Source organism: Panulirus ornatus, chromosome 72 (genome assembly GCF_036320965.1).
Source record: "Panulirus ornatus isolate Po-2019 chromosome 72, ASM3632096v1, whole genome shotgun sequence".
Taxonomy (NCBI): domain Eukaryota; kingdom Metazoa; phylum Arthropoda; class Malacostraca; order Decapoda; family Palinuridae; genus Panulirus; species Panulirus ornatus.
In genome coordinates, this window is record NC_092295.1 from 14,187,453 (window position 1) to 14,200,065 (window position 12,613).

At 45.2% G+C, this 12,613-nt stretch overlaps 1 protein-coding gene across 2 annotated transcripts in view; it reads left to right on the top strand.

Moving 5' to 3' along the window:
• Positions 1 to 12,613, top strand: part of LOC139748048 (sialin-like) — a 75,950-nt gene that overhangs the window by 15,749 nt on the left and 47,588 nt on the right. For both annotated transcript variants that reach the window (XR_011712522.1, XM_071660622.1), the window contains 2 exons: positions 2,526 to 2,633; positions 10,231 to 10,427. Coding sequence is in view for 1 of the 2 variants with exons in the window: in XM_071660622.1 (XP_071516723.1) it covers positions 2,528 to 2,633; positions 10,231 to 10,427 (303 nt within the window). In the remaining variant the exon portion in view is untranslated. The remainder of the gene's footprint in view (positions 1 to 2,525; positions 2,634 to 10,230; positions 10,428 to 12,613) is intronic.

Sequence of the window (12,613 nt, forward strand, 5' to 3'; positions counted from 1 at the left end):
AGATAATGTTCTCGACTTCCACACATTCTTCAAGGCCCCCAGAATTTTCGCCCCCTCCCCCACCCTATGATCCACTTCCGCTTCCATGGTTCCATCCGCTGCCAGATCCACTCCCAGATATCTAAAACACTTCACTTCCTCCAGTTTTTCTCCATTCAAACTCACCTCCCAATTGACTTGACCCTCAACCCTACTGTACCTAATAACCTTGCTCTTATTCACATTTAGTCTTAACTTTCTTCTTCCACACACTTTACCAAACTCAGTCACCAGCTTCTGCAGTTTCTCACATGAATCAGCCACCAGCGCTGTGTCATCAGCGAACAACAACTGACTCACTTCCCAAGCTCTCTCATCCCCAACAGACTTCATACTTGCCCCTCTTTCCAAAACTCTTGCATTTACCTCCCTAACAACCCCATTCATAAACAAATTAAACAACCATGGAGACATCACACAACCCTGCCGCAAACCTACATTCACTGAGAACCAATCACTTTCCTCTCTTCCTACACGTACACATGCCTTACATCCTCGATAAAAACTTTTCACTGCTTCTAACAACTTGCCTCCCACACCATATATTCTTAATACCTTCCACAGAGCATCTCTATCAACTCTATCATATGCCTTCTCCAGATCCATAAATGCTACATACAAATCCATTTGCTTTTCTAAGTATTTCTCACATACATTCTTCAAAGCAAACACCTGATCCACACATCCTCTACCACTTCTGAAACCACACTGCTCTTCCCCAATCTGATGCTCTGTACATGCCTTCACCCTCTCAATCAATACCCTCCCATATAATTTACCAGGAATACTCAACAAACTTATACCTCTGTAATTTGAGCACTCACTCTTATCCCCTTTGCCTTTGTACAATGGCACTATGCACGCATTCCGCCAATCCTCAGGCACCTCACCATGAGTCATACATACATTAAATAACCTTACCAACCAGTCAACAATACAGTCACCCCCTTTTTTAATAAATTCCACTGCAATACCATCCAAACCTGCTGCCTTGCCGGCTTTCATCTTCCGCAAAGCTTTCACTACCTCTTCTCTGTTTACCAAATCATTTTCCCTAACCCTCTCACTTTGCACACCACCTCGACCAAAACACCCTATATCTGCCACTCTATCATCAAACACATTCAACAAACCTTCAAAATACTCACTCCATCTCCTTCTCACATCACCACTACTTGTTATCACCTCCCCATTTGCGCCCTTCACTGAAGTTCCCATTTGCTCCCTTGTCTTACGCACTTTATTTACCTCCTTCCAGAACATCTTTTTATTCTCCCTAAAATTTAATGATACTCTCTCACCCCAACTCTCATTTGCCCTTTTTTTCACCTCTTGCACCTTTCTCTTGACCTCCTGTCTCTTTCTTTTATACATCTCCCACTCAATTGCATTTTTTCCCTGCAAAAATCGTCCAAATGCCTCTCTTTTCTCTTTCACTAATACTCTTACTTCTTCATCCCACCACTCACTACCCTTTCTAATCAACCCACCTCCCACTCTTCTCATGCCACAAGCATCTTTTGCGTAATCCATCACTGATTCCCTAAATACATCCCATTCTTCCCCCACTCCCCTTACTTCCATTGTTCTCACCTTTTTCCATTCTGTACTCAGTCTCTCCTGGTACTTCCTCACACAGGTCTCCTTCTCAAGCTCACTTACTCTCACCACCCTCTTCACCCCAACATTCACTCTTCTTTTCTGAAAACCCATACAAATCTTCACCTTAGCCTCCACAAGATAATGATCAGACATCCCTCCAGTTGCACCTCTCAGCACATTAACATCCAAAAGTCTCTCTTTCGCACGCCTGTCAATTAACACGTAATCCAATAACGTTCTCTGGCCATCTCTCCTACTTACATAAGTATACTTATGTATATCTCGCTTTTTAAACCAGGTATTCCCAATCATCAGTCCTTTTTCAGCACATAAATCTACAAGCTCTTCACCATTTCCATTTACAACACTGAACACCCCATGTATACCAATTATTCCCTCAACTGCCACATTACTCACCTTTGCATTCAAATCACCCATCACTATAACCCGGTCTCGTGCATCAAAACCACTAACACACTCATTCAGCTGCTCCCAAAACACTTGCCTCTCTTGATCTTTCTTCTCATGCCCAGGCGCATAAGCACCAATAATCACCCACCTCTCTCCATCAACTTTCAGTTTTACCCATATTAATCGAGAATTTACTTTCTTACACTCTATCACATACTCCCACAACTCCTGTTTCAGGAGTATTGCTACTCCTTCCCTTGCTCTTGTCCTCTCACTAACCCCTGACTTTACTCCCCAGACATTCCTAAACCTAAGGTTGAGAGTTGTGGGCAAACGAGTGTAGGACTCTCCCAGCATCACACACACACACACACACACACACACACACACACACACACACACACACACACACACACACACACACACGTCGAGCAACGTGAGGTTGACCTCTGGCTCTGGTTCTCCTCCTGCAGACATGATGAGTGGCACTGGGAGAGAGGCACAACACCAGGACGCCGTGGATCCTCCACCCTCAGTAGACGACGCTGACGAAGGCACACCACTTCTCAGGAAGTCTGCAGGTAAGAAACATTCTCAACCTGGTCAGGTCAGGTCAACCTGATCAACCTGGTCTGATCAGGTCAACCTGGTCAACCTGGTCAACCTGGTCAGGTCAGGTCAACCTGATCAACCTGGTCAGGTCGATTTGGTCAACCTAATCAGGTCAGTCTGATCAGGTCATGCGTGTCAACCTGGTCAAGTCGACCTGGTCAACCTGGTCAGGTCAAACTGGTCAGGTCAACTTGGTCAGGTCGATTTGGTCAACCTAGTCAGGTCAGCTTGATTAGGTCATGCAGGTCAACCTGGTCAAGTCGACCTCGTCAACCTAGTCAGGTCAACCTGGTCAGGTCAGGTCAACCTGGTCAGGTCAAGCTGGTCAGGTCAACCTGGTCAGGTGGTAATCACACGTACATGACCCCACCTTGTTGTACATGGGTCACGCTGCTCCTAAGAACAAGGTCAAATGTCATTCTTTGTTTACACTATGAACCAGAGGCCAACCATGTAACGAGGCTGTTAGCACTGTCAGTAAGACGTCACCATTCATATTATGGTCATGACACTTCAGTTTACATTATACAATATTTATTTAGAGATGTTAAGATACAAGGATGACAAGGATGAACAGCAGGGATGACTGTGTTGGCCAGCGTTACTCACCAGTAACGTCCACCTGGCCAGTGTTACTCACCAGTAACGTCCACCTGGTCAGTGTTACTTAACAGTAACGTTCACCTGGTCAGTGTTACTCACCAGTAACGTCCACTTGGCCAGCGTTACTCACCAGTAACGTCCACCTGGCCAGCGTTACTCACCAGTAACGTCAACCTGGCCAGCGTTACTCACCAGTAACGTCCACTGGTCAGCGTTACTCACCAGTAACGTCCACCTGGTCAGTGTTACTCACCAGTAACGTCCACCTGGTCAGTGTTACTCACCAGTAACGTCCACCTGGCCAGCGTTACTCACCAGTAACGTCCACTGGTCAGCGTTACTCACCAGTAACGTCCACCTGGTCAGTGTTACTCACCAGTAACGTCCACCAGGTCAGTGTTACTCACCAGTAACGTCCACCTCGCCAGCGTTACTCACCAGTAACGTCCACTTGGCCAGCGTTACTCACCAGTAACGTCCACCTGGCCAGCGTTACTCACCAGTAACGTCCACCTGGTCAGCGTTACTCACCAGTAACGTCCACCTAGTCAGTGTTACTCACCAGTAACGTCCACCTGGTCAGTGTTACTCACCAGAAACGTCCACTTGGCCAGCGTTACTCACCAGTAACGTCCACTTGGCCAGCGTTACTCACCAGTAACGTCCACCTGGCCAGCGTTACTCACCAGTATCGTCCACCTGGCCAGTGTTACTCACCAGTAACGTCCACCTGGTCAGCGTTACTCACCAGTAACGTCCACCTGGTCAGTGTTACTCACCAGTAACGTCCACCTGGTCATTGTTACTCACCAGTTACGTCCACTTGGCCAGCGTTACTCACCAGTAACGTCCACCTGGCCAGCGTTACTCACCAGTAACGTCCACCTGGCCAGCGTTACTCACCAGTAACGTCCACCTGGCCAGTGTTACTCACCAGTAACGTCCACCTGGCCAGTGTTACTCACCAGTAACGTCCACTTGGCCTATGTTACCCACCAGTAACGTCAACCTGGCCAGTGTTACTCACCAGTAACGTCCACCTGGCCAGCGTTACTCACCAGTAACGTCCACCTGGCCAGCGTTACTCACCAGTAACGTCAACCTGGCCAGCGTTACTCACCAGTAACGTCCACCTGGCCAGCGTTACTCACCAGCAACGTCCACCTGGCCAGCGTTACTCACCAGTAACGTCCACCTGGCCAGTGTTACTTACCAGTAACGTCCACCTGGTCAGCGTTACTCACCAGTAACGTCAACCTGGCCAGCGTTACTCACCAGTAGCGTCCACCTGGTCAGCTTTACTCACCAGTAACGTCCACCTGGCCAGCGTTACTCACCAGTAACGTCCACCTGGCCAGCGTTACTCACCAGTAACGTCCACCTGGCCAGCGTTACTCACCAGTAACGTCCACTGGTCAGCGTTACTCACCAGTAACGTCCACCTGGCCAGTGTTACTTACCAGTAACGTCCACCTGGTCAGCGTTACTCACCAGTAACGTCCACCTGGCCAGTGTTACTCACCAGTAACGTCAACCTGGCCAGCGTTACTCACCAGTAACATCCACCTAGCCAGTGTTACTCACCAGTAACGTCCACTTGGCCAGCGTTACTCACCAGTAACGTCCACCTGGCCAGTGTTACTCACCAGTAACGTCCACTTGGCCAGTGTTACTCACCAGTAACGTCCAGTTGGCAAGCGTTACTCACCAGTAACGTCAACCTGGCCAATGTTACTCACAAGTAACGTCAACCTGGCCAGCGTTACTCACCAGTAACGTCCACCTGGCCAGCATTACTCACCAGTAACGTCAACCTGGCCAGTGTTACTCACCAGTAACGTCCACTTGGCCAGTGTTACTCACCAGTAACGTCCACCTGGCTAGCGTTACTCACCAGTAACGTCCACCTGGCCAGCGTTACTCACCAGTAACGTCCATCTGGCCAGTGTTACTCACCAGTAACGTCAACTTGGCCAGTGTTACTCACCTGTAACGTCCACCTGGCCAGCGTTACTCACCAGTAACGTCCACTTGGCCAGTGTTACTCACCAGTAACGTCCACTTGGCCAGCGTTACTCACCAGTAACGTCCACTTGGCCAATGTTACCCACCAGTGACGTCCACCTGGCCAGCGTTACTCACCAGTAACGTCCACTTGGCCAGTGTTACTCACCAGTAACGTCCACCTGGCCAGCGTTACTCACCAGTAAAGTCCACTTGGCCAGTGTTACTCACCAGTAACGTCCACCTGGCTAGCGTTACTCACCAGTAACGTCCACCTGGCCAGCGTTACTCACCAGTAACATCCACCTGGCCAGTGTTACTCACCAGTAACGTCCACTTGGCCAGCGTTACTCACCAGTAACGTCCACCTAGCCAGCGTTACTCACCAGTAACGTCCAGTTGTCAACACACCTGAAGATGTAGTACATCAAATCTGTTTCCTACAAGTTCATGACTGTCAACATCACAGTGTGTTTACAGGAAAACACACGTGAAATATGTTCATGAGAACATGAGTGATGGGACATTTGTCCATGACTGGAGCCTCCAACATGGTCGCTGTTGACCAAACCAAAAGTAACATTTTTGTTGTCCTCAGATCGTTACAAGTGGTTACGGGGCTCGTTACACCTTCTCTCCAGATGCTGTAGTTCACTGAACGCGAGTAGTGATCTGTGTATGAGGCTGAGCCACACTTATCTGGGTAGGATGCCTTGTCTCTCTCTCATATGAACTGGAAAACGTTATTATGTTTGTGATACACAACTTTCTCACAGCCGCCAGTAATTTTTCTCTGAGACTTATGAGACTTATATGACAGAGTTGACCCCAGTCAGTTACATGACCCTTGTTTTGAGGGTCACGCTATTGACTAGGTCAACTCTTCCTTGTTATATGTGTCATTGTACCTTTAGTAGACAGATGGTAGAATCTCTTCTCATTAGCTTAACCTGTAATTTCGAGCCGCCATGTGAGCAGTGAAGTGATCATGACTTCTGTCTTTCCGAGGTTTATCCCCAACCTCATCTGAGGTCAGTGTGTGGGTCACATGTCAGGTATCTTAGGTCAAGATGGGCTCCGTGACTAGTCCTTCAAGGATCGTGACCGGTCACGTAACGTAACTTTAGGCCTTGTCTGTCTGTCTGTCTCTTCATTTCAGTCGGCTGAAGAAGGTCCGAGACTCTGGACCGAAATATACCGCCTCTTCTATCTGGTGTTTTCCAATGTGGGACGTTCTTGCCCTCTATTCATATGTTCTTTACATATATATATATATATATATATATATATATATATATATATATATATATATATATATATATGATCGAGTAAGTAACGTAAGGGTAAGAGAGATGTGTGGAAATAAAAAGAGCGTGGTTGAGAGAGCAGAAGAGGGTGTTTTGAAATGGTTTGGGCACATGGAGAGAATGAGTGAGGAAAGATTGACCAAGAGGATATATGTGTCGGAGGTGGAGGGAACGAGGAGAAGAGGGAGACCAAATTGGAGGTGGAAAGATGGAGTGAAAAAGATTTTGTGTGATCGGGGCCTGAACATGCAGGAGGGTGAAAGAAGGGCAAGGAATAGAGTGAATTGGAGCGATGTGGTATACAGGGGTTGACGTGCTGTCAGTGGATTGAATCAAGGCATGTGAAGCGTCTGGGGTAAACCATGGAAAGCTGTGTAGGTATGTATATTTGCGTGTGTGGATGTGTGTATGTACATGTGTATGGGGGGGGGGGGTTGGGCCATTTCTTTCGTCTGTTTCCTTGCGCTACCTCGCAAACGCGGGAGACAGCGACAAAGTATAAAAAAAAAAAAAAAAATATATATATATATATATATATATATATATATATATATATATATATATATATATAGTTGTGGGAGTATGTGATAGAATGTAAGAAAGTAAATTCTCGATTAATATGGGTAAAACTGAAAGTGGATGGAGAGAGATGTGTGATTATTGGTGCATATGCACCTGGGCATGAGAAGAAAGATCATGAGAGGCAAGTGTTTTGGGAGCAGCTGAATGAGTGTGTTAGTGGTTTTGATGCACGAGACCGGGTTATAGTGATGGGTGATTTGATTGCAAAGGTGAGTAATGTGGCAGTTGAGGGAATAATTGGTATACATGGGGTGTTCAGTATTGTAAATGGAAATGGTGAAGAGCTTGTAGATTTATGTGCTGAAAAAGGACTGATGATTGGGAATACCTGGTTTAAAAAGCGAGATATACATAAGTATACTTATGTAAGTAGGAGAGATGGCCAGAGAGCGTTATTGGATTACGTGTTAATTGACAGGCGCGCGAAAGAGAGACTTTTGGATGTTAATGTGTTGAGAGGTGCAACTGGAGGGATGTCTGATCATTATCTTGTGGAGGCTAAGGTGAAGATTTGTATGGGTTTTCAGAAAAGAAGAGTGAATGTTGGGGTGAAGAGGGTGGTGAGAGTAAGTGAGCTTGGGAAGGAGACTTGTGTGAGGAAGTACCAGGAGAGACTGAGTACAGAATGGAAAAAGGTGAGAACAATGGAAGTAAGGGGAGTGGGGGAGGAATGGGATGTATTTAGGGAATCAGTGATGGATTGCGCAAAAGATGCTTGTGGCATGAGAAGAGTGGGAGGTGGGTTGATTAGAAAGGGTAGTGAGTGGTGGGATGAAGAAGTAAGAGTATTAGTGAAAGAGAAGAGAGAGGCATTTGGACGATTTTTGCAGGGAAAAAATGCAATTGAGTGGGAGATGTATAAAAGAAAGAGACAGGAGGTCAAGAGAAAGGTGCAAGAGGTGAAAAAAAAAGGGGCAAATGAGAGTTGGGGTGAGAGAGTATCATTAAATTTTAGGGAGAATAAAAAGATGTTCTGGAAGGAGGTAAATCAAGTGCGTAAGACAAGGGAGCAAATGGGAACTTCAGTAAAGGGCGCAAATGGGGAGGTGATAACAAGTAGTGGTGATGTGAGAAGGAGATGGAGTGAGTATTTTGAAGATTTGTTGAATGTGTTTGATGATAGAGTGGCAGATATAGGGTGTTTTGGTCGAGGTGGTGTGCAAAGTGAGAGGGTTAGGGAAACTGATTTGGTAAGCATTGAAGAGGTAGTAAAAGCTTTGCGGAAGATGAAAGCCGGCAAGGCAGCAGGTTTGGATGGTATTGCAGTGGAATTTATTAAAAAAGGGGGTGACTGTATTGTTGACTGGTTGGTAAGGTTATTTAATGTATGTATGACTCATGGTGAGGTGCCTGAGGATTGGCGGAATGCGTGCATAGTGCCATTGTACAAAGGCAAAGGGGATAAGAGTGAGTGCTCAAATTACAGAGGTATAAGTTTGTTGAGTATTCCTGGTAAATTATATGGGAGGGTATTGATTGAGAGGGTGAAGGCATGTACAGAGCATCAGATTGGGGAAGAGCAGTGTGGTTTCAGAAGTGGTAGAGGATGTGTGGATCAGGTGTTTGCTTTGAAGAATGTATGTGAGAAATACTTCGAAAAGCAAATGGATTTGTATGTAGCATTTATGGATCTGGAGAAGGCATATGATAGAGTTGATAGAGATGCTCTGTGGAAGGTATTAAGAATATATAGTGTGGGAGGCAAGTTGTTACAAGCAGTGAAAAGTTTTTATCGAGGATGTAAGGCATGTATACGTGTAGGAAGAGAGGAAAGTGATTGGTTCTCAGTGAATGTAGGTTTGCGGCAGGGGTGTGTGATGTCTCCATGGTTGTTTAATTTGTTTATGGATGGGGTTGTTAGGGAGATGAATGCAAGAGTTTTGGAAAGAGGGGCAAGTATGAAGTCTGTTGGGGATGAGAGAGCTTGGGAAGTGAGTCAGTTGTTGTTCGCTGATGATACAGCGCTGGTGGCTGATTCATGTGAGAAACTGCAGAAGCTGGTGACTGAGTTTGGTAAAGTGTGTGAAAGAAGAAAGTTAAGAGTAAATGTGAATAAGAGCAAGGTTATTAGGTACAGTAGGGTTGAGGGTCAAGTCAACTGGGAGGTGAGTTTGAATGGAGAAAAACTGGAGGAAGTTAAGTGTTTTAGATATCTGGGAGTGGATCTGGCAGCGGATGGAACCATGGAAGCGGAAGTGGATCATAGGGTGGGGGAGGGGGCGAAAATTCTGGGAGCCTTGAAGAATGTGTGGAAGTCGAGAACATTATCTCGAAAACCAAAAATGGGTATGTTTGAAGGAATAGTGGTTCTAACAATGTTGTATGGTTGCGAGGCGTGGGCTATGGATAGAGTTGTGCGCAGGAGGATGGATGTGTTGGAAATGAGATGTTTGAGGACAATGTGTGGTGTGAGGTGGTTTGATCGAGTAAGTAACGTAAGGGTAAGAGAGATGTGTGGAAATAAAAAGAGCGTGGTTGAGAGAGCAGAAGAGGGTGTTTTGAAATGGTTTGGGCACATGGAGAGAATGAGTGAGGAAAGATTGACCAAGAGGATATATGTGTCGGAGGTGGAGGAAACGAGGAGAAGAGGGAGACCAAATTGGAGGTGGAAAGATGGAGTGAAAAAGATTTTGTGCGATCGGGGCCTGAACATGCAGGAGGGTGAAAGGAGGGCAAGGAATAGAGTGAATTGGAGCGATGTGGTATACCGGGGTTGACGTGCTGTCAGTGGATGGAATCAAGGCATGTGAAGCGTCTGGGGTAAACCATGGAAAGCTGTGTAGGTATGTATATTTGCGTGTGCGGACGTATGTATATACATGTGTATGGGGGTGGGTTGGGCCATTTCTTTCGTCTGTTTCCTTGCGCTACCTCGCAAACGCGGGAGACAGCGACAAAGCAAAAAAAAAAAAAAAAGATATATATATATATATATATATATATATATATATATATATATATATATATATATATATATATATATATATATATATATATATATATACTCATATATATGACTGAGACTACAGTGAAGTAATCCGCTGACGGACGAGTGGTATATCTTGGTCAGGTGGTGAGGGAGGGCGATGGTGGAGCCCGCGGTACACCACGGCCGTCCTGGCCAGTCTGGGCGTGACCATAATGTACTGCCAACGCGTCAATCTCTCCGTTGCCATCGTGCCCATGGCGGGCACCAGCACTACTGCCAACGCCAGCGACCTGTGCCCAAACACTGACCACTTCAACACGTCTTCCTCATCTCCACACGTGAGTACACCCTCAGGTTTAACTTGAAGAATCTTAGGTTTACTTTGACATATGTTGATAGTCCACGTCTTCATGCCTCAGATGGAAGGGTAATATACGAGTGCTTTAAGACGAGTCAAAAGTGAGCTCTTGTGTGCACATACGTAGTGCTGTGTACACACAACAGAATTGTGTGTACACAGTAGTGTTGTGTGTACACAATAGTGTTGTGTGTGAAAAATAGTGTTGTGTGTACACAGTATTGTCGTGTCTACCCAGTAGTATTGTATGTACAAATAGTACTACATGTACACAGTACTGTTGTATGTACACAGTAGCATTGTGTTGTGTGTACACAGTAGAATTTTGTGTACACGGTAGCACTGCATACTGGCCCCTCTCTACAAAGCTCTTGTATTCACCTCCCTAACAACCCCATCCATAAACAAATTAAACAACCATGGAGACATCACACACCCCTGCCGCAAACCGACATTCACTAAGAACCAATCACTTCCCTCTCTTCCTACACGTACACATGCCTTACATCCTCGATAAAAACTTTTCACTGCTTCTAACAACTTTCCTCCCACACCATATATTCTTAATACCTTCCACAGAGCATCTCTATCAACTCTATCATATGCCTTCTCCAGATCCATAAATGCTACATACAAATCCATTTGCTTTTCTAAGTATTTCTCACATAAAGGAGTCACTCAGACATATTCTGTTCCATTCTTCCTCGCGGTCAACAGCAAAGACCAGATCACGCGCCTCAGTGCAACCTTCTGCAACAGTTGGATTATATCTACACAATACTGTTATGTGCACACAGTAGTATTGTGTGCACACAATTGTGTTATGTGTACACAGTAGTACTGTGTACACAAGTGTTATGTGTACACAGTAGTATTGTGTGCACACAATTGTGTTATGTGTACACAGTAGTACTGTGTACACAAGTGTTATGTGCACACAGTAGTACTGTGTACACAAGTGTTATGTGCACACAGTAGTACTGTGTACACAAGTGTTATGTGCAGACAGTAGTACTGTGCACACAAGTGTTATGTACACACAGTAGTACTGAGTACACAAGCGTTATGTGCACACAGTAGTACTGTGTACACAAGTGTTATGTGCACACAGTAGTACTGTGTACACAAGTGTTATATGCACACAGTAGTACTGAGTACACAAGCGTTATGTGCACACAGTAGTACTGTGTACACAAGTGTTATGTGCACACAGTAGTACTGTGTACACAAGTGTTATGTACACACATTAGTACTGTGTACACAAGTGTTATGTACACACAGTAGTACTGTGTACACGTGTTATGTACACACAGTAGTACTGTGTACACAAGTGTTATGTACACACAGTAGTACTGTGTACACAAGTGTTATGTACACACAGTAGTACTGTGTACACAAGTGTTATGCGCACACAGTAGTACTGTGTACACAAGTATTATGTGAACACAGTTGTACTGTGTACACAAGTGTTATGTGCACACAGTAGTACTGTGTACACAAGTGTTATGTGCACACAGTTGTACTGTGTACACAAGTGTTATGTGCAGACAGTAGTACTGTGTACACAAGTGTTATGTGCACACAGTAGTACTGTGTACACAAGTGTTATGTGCAGACAGTAGTACTGTGTACACAAGTGTTATGTGCACACAGTAGTACTGTGTACACAAGTGTTATGTACACACAGTAGTACTGTGTACACAAGTGTTATGTGCACACAGTAGTACTGTGTACACAAGTGTTATGTGCACACAGTAGTACTGTGTACACAAGTGTTATGTGCACACAGTAGTACTGTGTACACAAGTGTTATGTACACACAGTAGTACTGTGTACACAAGTGTTATGTGCACACAGTAGTACTGTGTACACAAGTGTTATGTACACACAGTAGTACTGTGTACACAAGTGTTATGTGCACACAGTAGTACTGTGTACACAAGTGTTATGTGCACACAGTAGTACTGTGTACACAAGTGTTATGTACACACAGTAGTACTGTGTACACAAGTGTTATGTGCACACAGTAGTACTGTGTACACAAGTGTTATGTGCACACAGTAGTACTGTGTACACAAGTGTTATGTGCACACAGTAGTACTGTGTACACAAGTGTTATGTGCAGACAGTAGTACTGTGTACACAAGTGTTATGTGCACACAGTAG